This window comes from Periplaneta americana, chromosome 12 (genome assembly GCF_040183065.1).
Source record: "Periplaneta americana isolate PAMFEO1 chromosome 12, P.americana_PAMFEO1_priV1, whole genome shotgun sequence".
NCBI lineage: Eukaryota > Metazoa > Arthropoda > Insecta > Blattodea > Blattidae > Periplaneta > Periplaneta americana.
The window spans coordinates 170,657,974-170,680,637 of record NC_091128.1 but is presented as its reverse complement, the minus strand read 5'-3'; the positions used below and the strand labels follow the sequence as shown (position 1 = coordinate 170,680,637).

The window sequence follows — 22,664 nt, the reverse complement described above, 5'->3', positions numbered from 1 at the left end:
ACGCACTGGACAACGAGAACGTAGTATTCGGTCTAATTATTGTTTTTTGTTTACTTACTACTTTGAATGTATCATGAGAAAATATGTCATTTCAAATGGCACTATTATTCCAGGATTCTGTTCTTCGAGTTGCCGTTTTAATATCTTAACTAATACATCCGATTGAGGTTCTGGATAATACGTACAGTTACCCTTAAAAAGAATGAGACGATTCTTGGTCGTCGGAAGTTAAAGTTCTACAGCGCGGTTCACTCGATATCGACGTAACGATACATAACATGAGAAATAGTACAAGAATTGTTACAAGGACCACAACAAGGACAAGGACCAGAATAAGGATCACGAAGAAGACTGCCATTTAAGGCCAGGATTTCACAACATAGCTCGAGTCACAAAATATCATTGCTTCACTGTACCGAATGGCAAATGCCTGCTAAGGGATCTACATTCTGGACTGCTTGCTGTCACTGTCTTGTCTCGGTAGCTCATATAGTAGCGTGTTGGTTCCGCTGTATAACCGAAACGTCTCGTGTTCGATCCCGGAGTGGAGTGTCGATCTAGTCATGAAGGTCCATTGTCGATTTAACTACACGATTTATGTATATATTTATCTTTCATTTACGTAATATTATCATATTTTTTGCAGTTTTTGAAGTGAATTTCGGAACGATGCTAGTAACAAACCAAATAGTCTGAATTTAAGTAACTCAATATTCGTTATCTTGTGTATCAGTGCTCTGGTCTCCGATCATGCGCAGTGTCTCACATCTGAGACTTAAGAATATTCAATCGTCTCATCCTTTTTCAGGGAAACTGTACATCTATTATCAGGCAGTACATCTCACTTGACGATAGGTGTCAGAGGAAGAACAATATTGTTTGTATACAACTGAATTCTGACTAGTGTAATATGTAGCTAGTCGGCGATGTATGCAATGGAGGAGGAAAGGAACTGGCCACCCTACCCCATTACCTGTTGGCCTAGTTGCCTCATGAGTGGTGCCTTATTGGTGTCATTTATGAGGCTCAAAATTGTCTTTGGGCAGTTGACTAAACAACAAGAGAGTAACTAAAACAACAAAGGTTTAAGTTGATATTGGAAATCTTCATTAAACTTCCATCACAATTAAAATTAAAGAGGATGTGTCGGTTTAAAATTACCTATACTTTTCCAAATGTAATCCAATTAATACAACACATTTACATTTTTTCTTCAGTCATGAAGTCAGGCTGTAAGATATCTTAATTATTCTTTTTTATATTATACATGTTTGTTACAATCCTCTTGCTCTTTCAGTTTTTGTTTTGTTGGGACTTGCCACAATTTCTTTTATACATCTAACTTTGATTTCTAGAGTAGCTCTTCCTTTTACTGTCACATATGATTGCTACACAGATACTGAGTAGTCTGCAACTGTTTTCAGTTATTCGGAACATGTCCTGTGAGAAAGAAAATAGACTAGCATGTTGACATGGAGTATGCCTGCTCTGTATTTGCCTGGGCTATATGAGTGTGTTGCCTTAACAGTACGAGTCCCATAACCTTGAGATCACTGAGGCATGCGGTCTTCACTGTCACAAGGCTTACACGACTATGTTCCCCTATCCCATCCCACAGCTGACCTTGAGGATCATTTGACAAATCATGTCAAGTTAAAATGAAACTTCATTACACATCAAAGCGAACAAAAATACGTACAATTCAAACTCGATTTTGAGAAATTGATATTTCAAAAGCGAATTACGTGCAGATCGATTACGTAAGTTTCAGGTTTTCTTGATATGTAATTAAATTAAATTTTGCCGGGACCTGTGCATAATTACTACGCCCCGGGAAAAGTACTGCTATCAGCTTAGTATGCAACATAGCATACCTGCTTTGAGAGGGATGGGGTAAATAACGATAGACAGCGTGACGTTGGGAGTAGTACAGTTAGGTTCATGAGAAATGAAGTAATACATGAAAGTCGCAATATTTGTGCGTCCTTTTGACTAGTTTCCAGTGATTAGCTATGAAACTTACTAAGTGCAATTCTAATTTATTCTCATTAAGAGACCTAAATATTTAATTGTACTTGACATACTGGTAATGATATTATTTACGTATTGATGCGTACCAATGAACTATGATATGCATGTGCAAGACGTGTAACGTGTATCATATTCGGGTAACGTGTTTCAAGAAACTTAGCAGTTTTTTTTCATATAGCTTGCAACATCTGTAACATATAGTAACACATTTTCGAATTGCACACATATGGCCATGGCAACTCCATAGCAGTATCAAAAAGTTCACATATGGTGGAATAATTAACCCTCTGTAACACTTCACTCATTAAGAGATAGGATCTACAGCAACATTCCGCACTAAGGGCAGCCACAACCACATTTGCAACGTGACGTCGAAAAACCGAAAAATCGAAGGAGAATTGGGGGGAAAATTGAATAGGTACGCAAAACGCGTCCTTGCAAGGGGTTGGGGGCTGTACAAAACTAAGTATGTGAGCTCCAAGCCTGTTGGCCACTAGTCTCACTCCGGGTTACGCTGCTCCTCTGAAGGAGCTCTAGAAAATTTTGAAGGGGAAGCCGAAATTGGACGTAACCTCTTAGGTACCACATACGCGAGGGGGGCTGAGATTGATCAATTGATCACGGAACGGGGCGAGGAGGATTTGGCTGGTGTTTGCCGTTAGGATGGCAAGACGCCGTCATCTGTTGTTCAATGACAAAGCAGGTGAAGGCCGTCGGAAGAAGCGCCGTGAAATCTAATCTGCAATTTGAGAAAAGTTTTACCTGGGATCGAACACGAGACGTTTCGGTTATACAATGGAACCGGCACGCTACTATATGAGCTACCGAAACAAGACAACGTGACGTCCAACGAGTCCATGCTTTCATCTATAGAAACCCATATCTTCTCATTTTGTAATTTACACTTCACTTTACGCAGACATTTCTAATATGCATATTGCACATACTTCTTCCGCAGTGTTGCTTCTTTAGGAATTTGTCTTCCAGTGTACTTTTCTGAAAAGTTACGGAGTTTCGCGTTTTATAATCGGTTTAACGGAATATTTGAAGCAATAAACGCGTCACACACATCTTCGTAAAATGTTCGTTCAAGTAGTTGTGATGGAGATTCCTGCTGTACCTTGCTTAAATTCTGTTGTCTGTTACATGTGCGTTTATGCTTATTGCTATTTATATGCTTCTTAACGTTGCATGCCATGTCGCCTGCCAATTTCACGTGACACAATTCACAAAACAGTTCATTACCATGGATGGAAAACACATTTTCTCCATATTGACGAATGTATTTTCTTAGTGCTACTATCTTGCGTACTTTTGGTCTCGGCATTCTGAAGACCAGTGTCGATTGCTTTTGACTGCGTTGTACTAAGCTACCCCGGCACTACTCCTACCTGCATGCAAGAGTCCTCGGTTCATAAACATTAGCCTACATCGCTCGTTTCCCTGTAAGCAATACTTTCTCCGGGGTCTGATAATTACATGCAAGCCATAATTACGTATAACCCAGGTTCTACTCTATTACCATAGATGGAAATAGTACCAGTAGGCCTAGTAGTATATTTAACGACGCTTCTAACTGCATAGGTTATTTACCATCGAAATTCAACGTGGGCCAAAAAAAACCAATGGATTTCGTCTAAAGCCTCTATCAGGAACTCTGTGACACAGAACACAGAGCTTCACTTCGCCATGTTAAGAATTTCGTCGCATCATTGTTGGAAATCCAACGTAGTGTTGATCCTAGCTTCGAGAGTCCCACCATTATACACCTAATGTCAGGTCGAAAAATGATGGGCTGAGGCCGCGTATCCGCGAAGCGAGGCTGCCTCATGATGCTTGCTTCGCTCAGTGGACACCTCGCCCCGCAAGGGTGCGAAGCTGCCTCACCCGTAAGCCAATTCCCTTCGTCTTTGGATGCGATCAAAGGTGCCTCGCAGTGATTAACTCTCTCCGTATGGATGTTCGTTAATAAAGATGCCATCACGCAACCCGATGTTAACTGCCTCAATTGCCGCTCACACTGCTTTGCGTTCTTGCCTCGCTACCAAAATAACAAAACCGCGAGGCAAACAACAAGCGAAGCTGCCGCGAGAGGCGGCCGCGCATGGCAGCTTCGCCTTATGGTTACGCGGCTTAATTATGCCTTTTAAACTCTTTAACCCTAGAACACAAACCTTTTTCAAACACCTTAATCAAAAACGTACTTAACTTTTACGACCACTTCATAAAATATATTGTGAAACTCTGGCACAGTCATCATCAACAAGGATTGGAAAGGTACTGAACAGATGGTAATGTTGATAAGCAGTCGCGGACAGCCGATAAGAGGTGGTCCTCCAGCTTGAGGGTTGGGCAAAGGGCTAACATCCCCCGTAAAAGCAGAGTTTGTTACGAAACGCCAAAATAAGCTTTGGAATAGGACTGATTCTCTAGCACAGTGATGTTAAAGCAAGCGCATTTTTCTGACCTTGACGTCGTGCGCGGGCATCAAGCGCTAAGTACGGAAAGAGGAAGGGTTGTGTATATGAATAAGCAGCCTGTTGGATTAAGAAAACAGTGGTGCACAAACGTCAGACGAAACGTGAAATTTTTATGTCGTTATTTTTATATGACTTCTTTCTGTTTGATATTATCTATATTGTCTGTAAAACAAAAGCACTAATACCAATTTCTTGATATTGCAGTTGTGTTTCAAATGTTAATAACATTAATAAATAGTTAAGACGGAATATTCACATAAATTCTATAGCAGTACAACTATACTGTACTAAATGGATGAAACAGAGCATTCATAAAGAAAGTGATATCAAAAAAAGAGACTGAGTATGACATGATAAGTTCGAATTGATATTGATGGTACCTTTAGCCTTATAAAAGTAATGAATAAACTAATGAAAACAATATTACAGTACAAAGCAAAGTTACCTAGGTGCTGTATCTGTTTTAAGTGTAACTAATATTACATAACAAAACTCTTATCGCATTATGCTTTTAAGGTGATATTTGTGAGCTACTTCCTATCATCAGAATATTAAATTATTTTCTTGAAATCTGCTTAAGCTATAGAGCTGACATTTTTACAACACATGGACACGTATATTTTGCTTATAATGTAACAATAGTTGCTTTGTTAATTCATTTCCTTACAAATAATTTCCATGCGAATATTTTCAAAATTTTCAATACACTAACTTCAGCAATACGTATATACGGTATATTAGATTTACGAAAACATTTTGTAAGGCTACTAAATAAATAGGCCTATGTCTGAAAATTTCACTTTTCCATAAAAAAAATTGAGAAAATATTTCTTTTGAATAAAAAAAATCAAACTCGTGAAAAATGAGTATTAAAATTAAAACTTACATTCTTATAATGCACTTATACTTCTCAGGCAAATCTAAAAATTAACATGGATACAGTTTTAATAAGTTCTATTCCCTTTATCTATTGAATCAGTGCTGGCCAACCCTGAATATAGCTCGACGAAGCGGCATATACTACCTCTTTCGTCTGTCTCTTTCCTTTCCGCTGTAAAGCGCTCAGGCTCTCCTGAGCTCTAAAGCGCGCGCTTGCTCCTATGGGCATCAATTGACATGACTGCTCTAGCACGACGACAGCAAAGAAATAAGGTTATGAAAATGGATTTGAGGGAGGTGGGGTATGATGGTAGAGAGCGGATTAATCTAGCTCGGGATAGAGATCGTTGGCGGGCTTATGTGAGGGCGGAAATGAACCTCCGGTTCTCTAAAACCCGTAAGTAACTCGTAAAATTTACGAACGCTTGTGTTCTGTGGTTAAAGTTGTCATTGCTGATGCCTTAATAATAGGCCTACTGTAGCTTCACTGCACAGATGTAGTCACGGCTTCAATCTCTTGCACAGGGGCGGGCTTGTCGCTCAACGAATTGAAGCACCACCGTAGCGTGGAGCATAGAGGGCGACACCACAACCACCAGCAACATGCGAGTTCGGAGGAGACCAGCACCGTCCCGCCACAGACGTCGGAGCCCGACCCGGAGCCTCCGATAGTGGACGCCTGCTGCAGTCGGCAGGAGAAGTTCGTCGCCATCGGATTCGGTGAGTAGCAACATTTTACCACAGTCTAGTATATACAGTCACGAAGCTCAATACTTACTAAATATGCATACATAAATAGTTGAAATATGCATCCATAGATAGTTGCTAGCCACCAGGATCACTGCTATCGCCTCATCACAGACTCTTTCCCTAGCAGACGATAAAATGTATTGTACTTTCGATATCGTGTTCTTTTGAAAAAATTAACACCTTCCTTCCACTATTGAAATATGAAATACATAAGGTTCATATATTATTTTCATAAAGCATATATTATATTTTATAAACTCACCTTCCTGGATCTTTCGGAAGAAGGATAACTCTGACCTCTTTTTCTTAGAATTTATAGTGCAACAAACGTCTCCTTGTCCCATATTATTATTCAAATTATTGTATTTTAGGCATTTACAGTTATTACAATCAATAACAAACATTTCACAGTTTACACAACTTTTCACAACAATGCGAAATACGGCACAGTCAATGCCTTTTCGATCTGGACCGCCGTAATGTATGTTCGAGTTTTCTATTTCAGTGTATGGAGCTCAATGAAATATTATAACTTTATTGCGTATCATAGCTAAGTTTTATTTAGTGTAATGTGTCCATAAGTTTCGTGTACTTCTTGCTGCATGATATGTTGCATAAATAATTATAAAACTGTGTTATTTTAATGTGAAGAGCATTTTACATGTTAATATAATCTGTTCGCAGCAACATTTTAAGTTAAGAATTGAAGCTATTTTGAGGTTTAATAAAAAAGAATTTACATTGTGATTTTAATTTAGCACATTTACCTTCCTTAATTGTAGACACAAAATTTACTATACCACTCCTATGAAATTAGTGTACGTACGATTGTGTTACTTCGTCTCTTAGGTTGTAGATAAATACAGTAATTCAGTCTCAATTGTAGTATTAAAATACAGACAAATTGAATGTGAGGGGTATCATAAATGACATTATGTTTAGATATAATTTATACTTGCGAATATAGGAATATAAGTTAAATAACCTATAATTTTCATACGACATTATATACCTGTACATATGTAATGGCAGGGCATTGGAGACCACTAAAATTAGACAGAAAGGGGCAACTGGTACAGTAAACATAACCTATAATTTCAGCATATCTAAATATCCGTGCGGTGCAACTGAAAATTATTCAATCGTGCATAAATGAATGTACAAGAATTTCGCAATATTTAATCGAAATAAAGGCAGGTATTACACATACGAACAATGTAATTTTCACACCAAAAAGTTATGTTACACCTTAACTCTCAAGTGAATTATGTCTGAAATGTCTCATAATAATTGTTTTAAATTTTATTAATGCAATTACACTACATTTGAAAGAAATATAATATGTTACTCTTTATGCATTCCAACTAATTTATATGGTTGAAAAGCTGCCCTTCGTGATCGGGTTAAGCGAGTCACATGGTCTGCCTTACGGCCTGTATTAGATCACGATGGCAATGGCACAGTCTATTGTTCCTAGTAGTCACAGCGCTCCAAGCGGCTAGCAACTATCGCGAGAAATGCAGAAAATCATCCCAAACTTCGCGACTGTATATATTATACTGTGATTTTACTGTCTTCAGAACCGTATTCACAAAGCAAATATTCACTACTTCAGGTCGAAACGCCATTCAGAGTTTGTACACAGGCTACATACATGTGTTCAGCCCATGGGCAGATCATTCACTGCAAACCCAGCATTCTCCACTCTTTCCTATTTTCTGCCTTCCTCTTAGTCTCCTCATATGATCCACATATCTTAATGTCGTCTATCATCTGATATCTTCTTCTGCCCCGAACTCTTATCCCGTTCACCATTCATTCCAGTGCATCCTTCAGCAGGCAGTTTCTTTTCAGCCAGTGACTCAACCAATTGCTTTTCCTCTTTCTGATCAGTTTCAGCATCATTCTTTCTTCACCCATTCTTTCCAACACAACTTCATTTCTTATTGTGTCTGTCCACTTCACACGCTCCATTCTTCTCCATATTCACATTTCAAATCCTTCTATTCGTTTCTCTTCATTTCGTCGTAATGTCCATGTTTCTGCCCCGTACAATACCACACTCCATGTGGAGTAACGGTCAGCGCGTCTGGCTGCGAAACCAGGTGGCCCGGGTTCGAATCCCGGTCGGGGCAAGTTACTTGGTTACTGGGTTTTCCCTCAACCCAATACGAGCAAATGCTGGATAACTTTCGGTGCTGGACCCCGGACTCATTTCACCGGCATTATCACTTTCATTTCATTCAGATGCTAAATAACCTAGATGTTGATACAGCGTCGTAAAATAATCTAATAAAAAATAGATATATCCGCCGAAACTTGCGCTGTACCTGTACAGCCACAATTGACTTGCTTGATAAATAATGTTCTATGCAGAAAATTTAAAGGCCAACGTTCCATGACTAACAAATCCAAGGCTATGTTAGACCCAGTCACAATGATCAAAGTCTCCCCTCTTAAATGATGCATACCTATCTCTGATTGATGTTCTGGCTGATATTACAACTGTTATCAGGACCTCACTTGATAGTATGTGTCAGAGGAAGAACATTTTTTTGTATGTATCTGAAGTCTGATTAGTGTAATATGTAGCTAGTCAGTAATATATGCAATGGAGGGGGAAAGGAACTGACCACCCTACCCAATTATCTCCTGGCGTAGTTGCTTCATGAGTATCACTTGTGGGGTCCAGACCTGTCTTCGGACAGTTGGCTAAACAACAACATAATTACCAACTTAAAATGGGAAAGGTTAAATGCTGGACCCTGTACTATCGCTCATTAGCTCTCTTGTGCCATAATATTACTAGTACATTTGTTACAAGCACAAGTGCACACCTGTGGAGTAACGGTCAGCGCGTCTGGCCGCGAAACCAGGCGGCCCGGGTTCGAATCCTGGTCGGGGCAAGTTACCTGGTTGAGGTTTTTTTCCGAGGTTTTCCCTCAACCCAATACGAGCAAATGCTGGGTAACTTTCGGTGTTGGACCCCGGACTCATTTCACCGGCATTATCACCTTCATCTCATTCAGAAGCTCAATAACCTGAGACGTTGATACAGCGTCGTAAAATACCGCAATAAAATAAATAAATAAATACAAGCACAATGCAAATGTCACTAGTAATTAATGGATATGGACTAATAATATACAAATAAGTAGAGACAAATTATGTAGTTAGTTAAAAGCAAATGAACTTTCGAAGCATTACCCCCTACGTTTGTGGACTAGCCTGTGGTGTGTGAAATTTTGGCAGGAAGAACTGTCCAACCATCTGTTCCTTCACCTACTCATCCTAGCAGATCTAATGGGTCTGAACCCGGTATAAGCTGCCAAATGTACACAGCGGTGCTGCACAGTCCACTCAACATTAATATTAATATGCCACACCTTTATTTTAGTGCAAGAAAATATTACCTCTGTAGAACGAATAGTAGACACTCACTAGATCATCGATTCCATAGTTTTTGGGCAACAGAAACATGAAATGTGCAGGGAGCGGGCGCTACGGTGAGGTTGAAGTGCTGCCCTTGCTTCACCTTGCCCCTCCATAAAGTAAGCGAATCTCGTGAAGATAAAATGTAATAACTCTGTCTGTAGCCCACCAGTGTGGAGTAACTGTTAACATGTAATTCAATTGATTTATTTTTATTGGCATAGTCAGGCCATAAGGCCTTCCCTTCCACTCAACATAAAAATACATAGGAAATATAAATAATACCAATAAGAAAACAATGTAATAATAATAATAATAATAATAATAATAATATCAAGGGTAACAACCGACTTTTGAGGCGAATAGAGATAATTATTTCAATAAAAGATGGGAAGCAAATCGTACGCTCAGGAATAAAAAGAGAGATTACTTGAAGGAAAAACTGAATGAGGTAGAAACAAATAGTAAAAATAAAAACATTAGAGATTTATATAATGGCATTAAGGAATTCAAGAATGGATATCAGGCAAGGATAAACGTGATCAAGGATGAGAATGGTGACTTGCTTCCAGACTCTCATTCAATCCTGAACAGATGGAAAAATTATTTTGGGCAACTACTAAATATACACAGGCCAAATAGAAATGATCGGGACGAAATTGAAATACAAACTGCTCAGCCATTTATACCCGAACCCACACTTTCTGAAGTCGAAATTGCGATAGAAAATCTGAAAAATTATAAGTCTCCAGGAATCGATCAAATTCCAGCAGAATTGATACAAGAGGGTGGAAGCGCATTATCTAACGAAATTTATAAGCTTGTACTTGCTATTTGGGAAAAGGAAATTGTACCAGAACAATGGAAGGAGTCCATAATCGTACCTGTCTTTAAGAAGGGGGACAAGACTAACTGTAGTAACTTTCGAGGAATATCACTTTTGTTGACGTCGTACAAAATTTTGTCCAATATTCTTTTGAGAAGATTAACTCCATATGTAGATGAAATTATTGGGGATCATCAGTGCGGTTTTAGGCGTAATAGATCGATTATTGATCAGATTTTTTGTATTCGACAGATAATGGAGAAAAAATGGGAGTATAAGGGTACAGGGCAGCAGTTATTCATACATTTCAAAAAGGCATATGACTCGGTTAAGAGAGAAGTTTTATATGATATCCTTATTGAATTTGTTATTCCCAAGAAACTAGTTCGATTAATTAAAATGTGTCTCAGTGAAATGTACAGCACAGTCCGTATAGGTCAGTTTCTGTCAGATGCGTTTCCAATTCACTGTGGGCTAAAGCAAAGAGATGCACTATCACCTTTACTTTTTAAATGTGCTCTAGAGTATGCCATTAGGAAAGTCCAGGATAACAGAGAGGGTTTGGAATTGCTTGTTTGGAATTGCTTGTCTATGCGGATGACGTGAATATGTTAGGAGAAAATCCACAAACGATTAGGGAAAACACGGGAATTTTACTTGAAGCAAGTAAAGCAATAGGTTTGGAAGTAAATCCCGAAAAGACAAAGTATATGATTATGTCTCGTGACGATAATTTTGTACGAAATGGAAATATAAAAATTAGAAATTTATCCTTTGAAGGGGTGGAAAAATTCAAATACCTGGGAGCAACAGTAACAACTAGAAATGATACTCGGGAGGAAATTAAACACAGAATAAATATGGGAAATGCGTGCTTTTGTCATCCAGTCTGTTGTCAAAAAATCTGAAAGATAGAATTTGTAAAACAGTTATTTCACCGGTTGTTGTGAATGGTTGTGAAACTTGGTCTTTCACTTTGAGATAAGAACAGGTGCTAAGGTTGTTCGAGAATAAGGTGCTTAGGAAAATATTTGGGGCTAAAAGGGATGAAGTTACATGACAATGGAAAAAGTTACAGAACGCAGAACTGCACTCATTATATTCTTCATCTGACATAATTAGGAGTATTAAATCTAGACGTTTGAGATGGGCAGGGCATGTAACACGTATGGGGGAATCCAGAATGCATATAGAGTGTTTGTTGGAAGGCCGGAGGGAAAATTACCTTTGTGGAGGCCGAGACGTAGATGGGAGAACAATATTAAAATGGATTTGAGGGAGGTGGGATATGATTGTAGAGACTAAAATAATCTTGCACAGGAGAGGAACTGATGGCGGGCTTAGGTTAGGGCAGCAATGAACCTCCGGATTCTCTAAAAGACATAAGTACAGTAGAACCCCGATTATCCGTCACCCTATTAACTGATTGGTGGATTATCCATCTGTTTTCTCTCGCTTCTTTCTGCAGAAATATATAAAGTACTGTACATTGTATTAGCACGTTATCTTTTCTGGATAATGTTATTACAAGCCTTTTCCATTACACAGTATGGTCCACTGTTCGAATTATCGTACTGTATAACTTCTGTATAAAATGTCTTCTACAAGTTCAAAAGAAATCTTGTTGTGCTAAGTATCGGGGGAAAAATTGTGTAAATAATTGAATGGTTTGGGGAAAGAGAAACTGTGGCTCATGTCGCAACAGAATACAAGTTTGTAGTGTATAAAGTATGTAAATCTACAACACGAGACCTTCACTTTCCACAGGCAGTCATTACAAGAAGCTTTCTTGCCCTTCAAAACCCGTCGTTGACAATGAGACTTAAATTAGTGAATTTGTGATCCACTAACTAGCGTGTTAAATATAAGGCCATAGAGGAATTTACCAAAATGTATTATTCACTAAACTTACGAAAGTATTTCATTGTACGGATTATCCGATTTTTTCGATTAACCGTTCAGCCACCCCCTTCATTACCACGGATAACAGAGGTTCTACTGTAATTAAGTAATGGATTTATGTATTCTTCAGCAACAGAGGTTCTACTGTAATTAAGTAATGGATTTATGTATTCTTCAGCAACAGAGGTTCTACTGTAATTAAGTAATGGATTTATGTATTCTTCAGCAACAGAGGTTCTACTGTAATTAAGTAATGGATTTATGTATTCTTCAGCAACAGAGGTTCTACTGTAATTAAGTAATGGATTTATGTATTCTTCAGCAACAGAGGTTCTACTGTAATGAAGTAATGGATATATGTATTCTTCAGCAACTCACTGACCTGACAAAAAATACGCTAAATCATGAAAATCCTAGCCCTAGTGATAAGTTAGGAACACAGTAGAGTTGAAGGCGTTTGGTAGTTACAACGTGAAGAAGGTGGAAAAGGAGATGCGGAGAAGCTGGTAGAAGTGATTCGTGTGCGAATTGGAGTCGCTCCAGTGTCCACTCATCGCTCGAGCAGGGACCCTCCCGCGGATTATTAATGCCAATTCCTCCGTGGCCCAGCATCCGGGATGACGTTAATTTGTGGCCGGCCGGCCGGCACTTCGTTACAGAGAGCGGCGCGTTGGTTGCGAGGAGGCGAGGGTGGACACCCCGCGTGGCGCGGTATAAATCACCGCATTTTGGAGTCGCGGCCAACGAAGAAATGATATCGCCTCACTGAATCCACAAATATTCGCGACCCCAGGCCAGAATGTTGTAATTGGGTTCACATACCAGAGTCACTCTGCACTTCCGAGCCGAGTATTTAGATCACGGGAACAATACGCCCCGCGCGTGCTCCACATACTTTCTCTTCGGTGAACCAGTTCCAACTCCGCTGTCCGAAATATTTCCGTGAAGGCGAATCATTTCGTGTAATTTTATTTTTAGATGTATTAGGGAAACTGTGCTTGCTTGCAATGCAGTACTGGCGCCAATGACCATTGTCGGTCCACTTAACGAGACGCTTCGTGAATTTTAGGTAGCTACCACAAACGTACCGATATTAAATGGAACGTAAAATTATCAATAGCATTTCACTCTCTGATAGTTTGCAGTGAGACAATTTTATTAGTTTCATGAGTTGGAACTTATCCCTATCGTTCCTTTACATTCGTCTCTCGTATGGGTCATTTGCAAAATTTGTATAACAAATGGACTATTGAGAACGTCAAAATTAAAGTACTATTTAGTGCATATTCTGCATGTACAGGGACATCATTTTATTTTTACTAACATTTCTAATATTAACCTGGCTATACCTTCGGATTGAGAACCGAAAACAGAGTTTACTACACCCTTCCACGATTGGAGTTCGATGATACTGGCGTAAAATACAAACAAATCACTTTACTAGGTATAGGAGGGAAGAAAAGTAGTTCATCCATTTACGTAAACTAGGAAATATCGCGATTTTGAGTTTGATAATTTTCATTAGGTTTTTGTTTAATCAAAATACAGTACAGTATTAACAATGAGTGTTTTTACTCACGAACTGAGCTATCCATGCGGACGTAGTCATTATGCAGTGTATATTATACTGCCTACAGCACATTAGCGTACAATATAGAGAATGAAGTTAAATTGAAAAATAATCATAATATAAATATTTAAACACATTTTTCAAAATGGTAGCCATTAATTTCGATACAGGCTTCAGTTCTAATTTGTATATTATCGCACTATAGACTATTGTACGTAATTCCAATTACCAGGTTCGTACTTCGTATCAGCAACTCATGTTGAAATAATTCTGTACCTACTCTATAAAAGAATTACTTACGTACTGTAAATTCAATCTTCACTTCTGCCCGATCCGAAAAGATAAAATTACTCAGACATGCTATCTACTGTCCGTCCAAGGGGTTACGTCGCAGCGTCGTAGAAAGGGAGGAAATCACGTGACAGTTAATTACTTAACGAGGCCCTTTTATTTAAGTTATTTTAAACAATTGTATGGGTATAATATTACGTAGACGTCCAATTCCTAACAGAAATTAATGTTTTCAGAAAAGAGCTAAGACAGCCCAGCCACTAGCCTTTACAGAGAGGCGAATAGAAGCAGGTGAGGGAAACCAGGATGCGACGTAGGCAAATGTACGAAAATGATTCAATATTGAAAGCTCCTTCGTCACTGGAAAACGCGAACATATTTTTGAAACGTACTGTTTACTATGACCGTAAGGCTACTATGACTGTATATGCGGTCTTGGATCTGTGTGCAGGACGGTTAAACTTCATTAGTAGAAGGTGTGGGAGTGAAGTACATTAAAAAACTCAGGTACAATAAAAATTGAAGTAAAAATAAAATGATGTCCCTGTATTAATATGGTGCAATGTCTCTGCCATAGTAATCAACCACTGTACACTCACCTTGCTTTACAGAACTGTTTTGAATGATGTAACAGACATGACATGGAGTAACAGATCTGATAGGTAACAGACATGAAAAATCAAACATAAGCATGTGCTAATCTAAAATTTTTTTGTTTAAAAATCTTTAAAATAGCAACTTAACTACTGCACACGTGCACTATTATGTCCTCTTGATCTTGACTTTATATGTTGTTATTTGTGGAAAACACAACACAAACAGATCTGACAGAGTAAAAATGCACGCTTAGACTAAAACATAAAGCAAGAGTATGACACACAATCTCGCCAAATCAAAATGAGTGAACATAGCAGTACAATCAAAATGACTCTTTGTGCATCATCTTGGCTTGTGCTGACATCTGTGGGCTTTCTTTTTCAACTGTGTATCCATAGGAACAGAATGGTGTAACAGACCTGACTGACTTACTGGACTAAAGTAATTATGCAATAATATTTAAGGAAATATAAACTCAGACATAAATGAATAAGTTTTGATAATATCAAATGTTTCTTTTAATTTTTTCTCAATTACATTATTAAACAAACTTTTATCTGGACATAATCATGCCCCATTTTAAAAACTTAACTAGTATGGACACAGCATTTTAGCTGTTACTATGAGAATTTTATTTTATTCTCGTGAAATATTTCACACGAAGGAAATAATTCTTGTGACGTTTACTACATTAGTATTGAAACTACTCACTGTTAGGAATTTATAACTCTATCGTTATAAATGCAATAATGGGAAGGGTAAGAATTGATGGACATCATTTGTTATACAAATTCTGCAAATGACCCACATATATATACATATATATATATATATATATATATATATATAGAGAGAGAGAGAGAGAGAGAGAGACATATACATACAGAGTGATTCCCGAGGAGTTACCGCCACTTATGGAACTTATTTCTTAAGACATTTTGAGTAAAAACTGCCATATAAACATATGTCCTATTCTCAATATTTTCAGAGTTACACTAATTTGAAGTTGTTAAAAATACCTTCTTTCTTCAGTTTTAAGGGTAAAAGAATGTTACAAATAGAGAATGAGCTATTCAGAAATATACTTTCTTTAATTTTGGTGAGTATTCTGAAGCTAAAAATGTCTTCTTAATGCCTTAGTTGCCCTGTACAGAATTTTTTTCTCTCAATTTTTAACTAAAATTACATTATTCTTCATAACAACTTGAATCTCTGCAGTTCAATTTGCATCCTAATGTATAGTTTCAAAGAGTTTACAAGAACGTCGTAATTTGTAACAGTTATTGTGATAAATACGTAAAAAAAATGTATCGACTATCGCGACTATCGACTATCTGTTTCGAGCGGCACATAGTTTTGATATATAGGATAGCTGCCATTTATCGGCCAGTCTGTTTAACCTCTGCTATCTAGTTGCCATATCAGTTAGTATATCCACCGTACAGGGGGTAACAAAAAGATATGTCAAAACCTTAGGGAAATATTTCTGACATGTACAGGATGAAAATATGTTATATAAACATGAGTCCGAAAACGCTTCATTTCCGTGTTAGAGCTCATTTTTTACAACTTTGCGTACATATCATGGGAAACACCACATGAAACTCTGCGTTACAAGAAATGTTCAAAATGTTCTCCATTAACGTGCATCAACCCGCCGTCGCATTGCATCCCGGAGACGCTGGTGTATCCCTGGAGAATGTATTGTTTCACAGCCTTCCACAATACGGGCGTGAAGAGTCTCTACATTTTGCACCGGGTTTCATAAACAAGAGTTTTCAAATGCCCCCGTAAGTAAAGGTCTAGTGGATTTAGATCCGGAGAGCTTGGAGGCCAAGAAATTGGTCCACCTCTCCCTATCCATCTGTCACGGAACCTTTCATTTACAACCGACTTAGTCAAGCAATGAAGTGAGTCGCACGACCTTTGTACGTACAGTTGCAAATCAACATTGGTGGTGAACCTAAGAATTACGTCACGACCCCACTAGCACTAATCAGACATAAACACTACTACAGATTACAAGCTGTTTGTAAACAAGCTCTTGTTTGTAAACTGGGAGAGGACTTGTTGTAGAAAATGATCTCAACACGGAAATAAAGTGTTTCCGGACACATGTTTAGGCTATATAACATATTTTCATCCTCTACATGTGAGAAATATTTCCCTAAAGTTTTGACATAACTTTTTGTTACACCCTATTTACGCACAATCAGTAGGAATTAAGATCTTGCCGAACATTACCTTTTTTGTGGTGGAAAAGATCTTGCCAAACATTATCTTCCGGAACCAATACGGCAAACACTGAAAAACCCAACCAGATTGACCGGCCCGGATTAGGATCTTCGGAATGCAAGTCCATTGTTTTGCCATTGAGCACTTCGCTCGGTAGATCCATTTTTGATTTTGGGCAACAACACTAATTCAAATTCGAAACTTTAACGTTGACCTTGTATTGAAAATAACTGTAGATACCACTACTCCAATGACCATTCATTCATTCATTCGTTCAAAGACTACAAATTATGTAAGTGTGAAATAAATAAAAATTATTGCTAAGATAAATTTGCTGCGTAACTTTGTGCTAGGTGTAAGTTTTTCTTCTTTGTCGGCAGGAGTGTCGGGCGAAGTCGTGCAGTTAGACGTCGGCCACTGCCAGAAAAGGTGCAGAAGCCTGGGCTCGATCATGGACCCTGATATCCCGGATTTCGACACTTCTGCGTTGAAAGTAAGTAGTAATAAATTTAACGTCACAAGTAAGTTACTGTATTTTAAATAACTGTAAAATGATTTGTCCCGTAAGTATCAGTAAACTTCATTTAACAATTCTCAGTGATTACCGTGCTTGGCTTTAGATTCAAGATTGAGATTACTTCAGGCAAAAGTGCCCGTCAGGTCTTTCTTGCCCCACACATTGATCTGTTGACCTATAAGGAAGATTTACCTCGACTGAGACGAATGAGGTCTTTAGAGGAACAAAGTGCAAGCGAGGTAGGCTATACTGGGTGTTCATTTCAAAGTGTGTCATGACGTCACTGTTGTTGAGTCAGCGATTTGAAGCGAGTTTCAGCTTATGTGTCAGAGAAGTTGCCTATTATTCAAGGCTTTCAATCTGAACTTGAAAACGTGTACGGTATAACTTGAACGTTGTAGCAACAGATGGTGGTCTGTACGGTCTGTGTGCTACCATAACCTCTTTCCAACTGTGTTTTGCGCGGGCAAGTCGTACGCAGGGTATTTGTTATCGGTTGCGTACGGCAACATTCCACAACACAAATCAAATGCTCCGTGTCCATGTTGACCGTCGAAGTTAATGTCAACAAATACGTAAGTAATCGTCTTAACCCTCTCCCCATATCCCGACAGAATATATTTCCAAACAGTTCACATTCCTGCCACTACCGGCGTTACCGTAGGTATCGGTACGTATTCTTCAGAATGAACGTCGTACTTGCTAGGCAACTTCTCTGGCACATGGTTAATACGCCCCTGCGGAAGTGTAGGAAGATTGAATTCTCTAGGCTCATCGGTTAGCCACATGACGGCATACAGCGAGCCATGGCACACTTTGAACTGAACACTCAGTAGAAGAGGTTTATACAGTGTTAAAAAGTGTGAAATATTACTCATAATTTCATTAATTTCAATTTTACAAAAAAAAAAATGTTTTATACGAAAGCTGTTTTTTTAGATAAACCATACAATATGATACCAGTGTTCGATACAGAGTGTGGCAGTAAACTTTATTTTTTATATGACATCCTATATTAAAAATTTTATATCCCAAATCATCATTAAATTTTACGTATGAACATGTAGAAATTTTACCTATTCACCCGTTTTGTATCTTTTAACTATAAAACACTATTACTAACAAAAATTTACAAAAGATGCTCAAGTCTATCACAAACACAGTCCAATGTCTTTCTCACAGTTACATGACTGATCTGTTCTATCTCATATCACAACGTACAGTTTTCGTTATAGACTGGAACATTGTCTGGCTGTGAATGGTTCTCATTTTCAGCATCTGTGGTAAAGTTTGGTTAGTAATAGTGTTTTGTTTAGTTTTATGGCCATCTCAACATGGTTTTACATACTCATTTGTCTCAAATATGAAGTCCACGAAACAAGTTTAATAAATAGTTAAAAGACATGAAACGGGTGAATGGGTAAAATTTATAAACATTCATACGTAATGAAGATTCGTAATATGTAAATTTTAATATAGGATGACATTTAAAAAAATAAAGTTTGCTGCCACACTCTGTACGTTTGAATAATTAAACTTTTTCGAACACTGATACCATATTGTTTGGTTTATCTTCAACAGCTTTTTTATAAATGTTTTTTTTTTTTGTAAAATTAAAATTTAAGAAGTTAACTTACGAGTAATATTCCATACTTTTTTAACACTCTTTATTTTATTTTATTTTATTTTATTTTATTTTATTAGGTTATTTTACGACGCTTTATCAACAGCTTAGATTATTTAGCGTCTGAATGAGATGAAGGTGATAATTCCGGTGAAATGAGTCCAGGCTGCAGCACCGAAAGTTACCCAGCAATTGCTCATATTGGGTTGAGGGAAACCCCCGGAAAAAACCTCAACCAGGTAATTTGCCCCGACCGGGAATCGAAAACCGGGCCACCTGGTTTCGCAGCTAGACGCGCTAACCGTTACTCCACAGGTGTATTTATATTGTAAAGTGTATAGAAAACTAGCGCTCGAAATAAAATAAATATCTTCTGCTGACAAAGGACTGTTAATGAGCTCATGTAGAAACCTCCCCTCAAACTGCGGACACAGATTTCCACATCAGATAGAAAGGACAAATGTGACACATCTTCCCATACTGTAACAGGTGAAAACTTAACTTACAACGTTGTATGGAGAAACAAAGGCACATAGAGTAAATGTCCACATCGACTGCCTTCGTGGTCTGTTGGTCAGCATGCTGGCTTCCAGATCAGGAGGTCCCGGGTTCGATTCCCGGACTCAGCGCTGAGGTGAATTTTTCTTGAAGAAGAAGAATTCCCTGGGTGTCTAGAGTCTGGAAATTTGTATGAATGTGAGTGTGCCGGGTTAATATTAATTAACCAATCATCACAAATATAAAAATGCATCAGGACTGTCGCTGGTCAGTAACCTGAACACACGTTTCAGCGTCACATTGTTGACAAGTAACTCCATATGTTAGCACAACCATAAAGCATCTAGTAGATGCTATAGAGTTACCAACAACGAAAAAAAAAAAAGTCCACATTGTCACATAGGCTAATATGCAAGATGACATTACACTTTAAACGCTCTTCGCCAGCGGAGTAAATACTGATGATGATGATGCTTTTGCTTTATTTTTTCTAGCAGAGTTAAGGCCGTGAGAGTAAAAAGAAAATAGCCTATATTATAATATGATGTTAATGCAGAAGAAAGTTATAGGTATACCTAAGACAAAATCGAAACAGAAAAATATGCATAAGCCAGAGGATTATAGAACTTAAATACTTACTTAAACTAGATGACAAGTTAAATTACATGATTACTTTATAAACTAGCTACAATTGTGAATTATAATATATACCCTGGAACACTGTGCGTTCTAAAATAGATGTTTCACTTTGGACTTGAAAGCGTTCAAGGTCGGGCAGACCCTAACATCTGTACGTAATGAATTCCAAGAACACAATTGTAAAATACGAAGAATACGCGGAAGTTCTGTAGAGAGGGACTGGCAATAGTGTGTCGTGTTGTGACCAGTTATACAGATTATGATGTGTGGATAGTTATGAAATCGGATATAGGGGCTGCTCAAATTTTCTGTAGGCTAATAATTTATCTGAGAATTTACAACCTTACATTTAGTGTAGACAAATATATATATATATATATATATATATATATATATATATATATATATATATTATCTACTTGCTTTGGAGGTATGAACAATGGAGAGGAGATTTCATCCACAATTTCCTTGTAAGAAGATTAGGTGAAAGGTTTTTTTGCAAAGCATTTCGTTCAGTATCCCATTCCAGTTCCTCTACTGATCCAGTGTCGCCATGTTGTGATCTCAACACAGTAATTTAAAATGACTGTTACGTAAAATTCTACCTTCAAAAGAGGTGCTGTACTCCAGCCACGAGAAAGTCTCCAGGGAATGAAACGAAGCGGGGTGATGCTGTGAATGAATGTTGATGTCATAAGATGTCATAAGGTCACACACGTGGGTACTCGTATCTCTATTGGCTATCTCTCACAGCACAAACAATAACACTGATATACACATTTTTATACTACCCTAGTTACAAAATTAGATCACTGTTAATCTCCTGGTCTTTTAATCCCTCCATACAGGAAATAACATATGCAGGAGAGCGCATGTTTTTTAAACTGACGTTATAAAGGTATTATTATCTATCTACTTCGCTCCAATAGATGACGCAATAGTAAGCACATTCCTTTCACGGTTTATCTCCTGGTTGGAAAACAGTATATAGCAAATTGATGACGTTCCGAAGATTGAATCTACGTTTGTCTTCAAGTGGACGAAACGTGATTTTTGACGTAGAACTAACTATATCTTTGTATTCGGGACTACTCGGTAACAATGTCCAGAAAAAGAATGTTATGTTAGAATCGCTTATAGCTTCTGAACAAATAAACAGTTAAACGAATAGTATACTACCGTGTAGACAAAGGAGTCCCGTCAACACACAACAGTCTGCTAGATGCCTCCCAACAAATCATCATGCGCATGCGCGAAGCTAGCTACAACTGCGAAATTCGCCTCCTAGACGATCTGTGAAACTTAGCTTATCTTAGCGCTTTGTGTGTGCCATTCCATATACTACATTAGAGCTTACTTACTTACTTAGGCCTACTTACTTACTTACTGGCTTTTAAGGAACCCGGAGGTTCATTGCCGCCCTCACAGAAGCCCGCCATCGGTCCCTATCCTAAGCAAGATTAATCCAGTCTCTACCATCATATCCCACCTCCCTCAAATCCATTTTAATATTATCTTCCCATCTACGTCTCGGCCTCCCCAAAGGTCTTTTTCCATCCAGCCTACCAACTAACACTCTATACGCATTTCTGGATTCACCCCTACATGCTACATGCCCTGCCCATCTCAAACGTCTGGATTTAATGTTCCTAATTGTCAGGTGAAGAATACAATGCGTGCAGTTGTGTTGTGTAACTTTCTCCATTCTCCTGTAACTTCATCCCTCTTAGCCCCAAATATTTTCCTAAGCACGTAAAGACATTTTTTGGTCCTATTGTTATGCTTACAATTGGTTATTAATGAAGAAAAATTCGCACTGGCGCCGGGGATCGTACCCGGGTCTTCGGTTCTATGCTCCGAGCGCTCTAACCACTGAGCTACACCGAGGGTCAATCCATAGCACCGGATCGAATCTTTCTCCTTTTGTTTAAATTATCGTTTATTTAACGATGCTCGCAATTGCAGAGGTTATATCAGCGTCGCCTGTGTGCCGGAATTTTGTCCCGCAGGAGTTCTTTTACATGCCAGTAAATCTACTGACATGAACCTGTCGCGTTTAAACACACTTAAATGCCATCGACCTGGGCCGGCATCGAACCCGCAACCTCGAGCACAGAAGGCCAGCGCTATACCGACTACGCTCCCGAGGCCGACTTCTCCTTTTGTATTTTCCCCGCTATGGCCTCGCTTCATGTTCAATTTATATATTGACGCATACAAGGAGCGCACTCATTTGAGTGACTTGGTGGCCGGGACTCCACAATATATATGTACTGTTGGCGAATAATCTACGTAAAGATATTTTTTTGGTTCTACAGAATTAGGCCGATCTGTTATGGTTACAATTGTTAATATATGTCGAACATGGAGTAAGGCCAAAGAGGGAAAATACC

At 38.3% G+C, this 22,664-nt stretch overlaps 1 protein-coding gene across 1 annotated transcript in view; it reads left to right on the top strand.

Moving 5' to 3' along the window:
- The window catches only part of LOC138711171 (uncharacterized), a 116,779-nt gene that overhangs the window by 19,303 nt on the left and 74,812 nt on the right, over window positions 1-22,664 (top strand). The window contains exons 2-3 of the mRNA XM_069842526.1: window positions 5,916-6,110; window positions 17,374-17,486. Of these exons, the coding sequence (XP_069698627.1) occupies window positions 5,916-6,110; window positions 17,374-17,486 (308 nt within the window). The remainder of the gene's footprint in view (window positions 1-5,915; window positions 6,111-17,373; window positions 17,487-22,664) is intronic.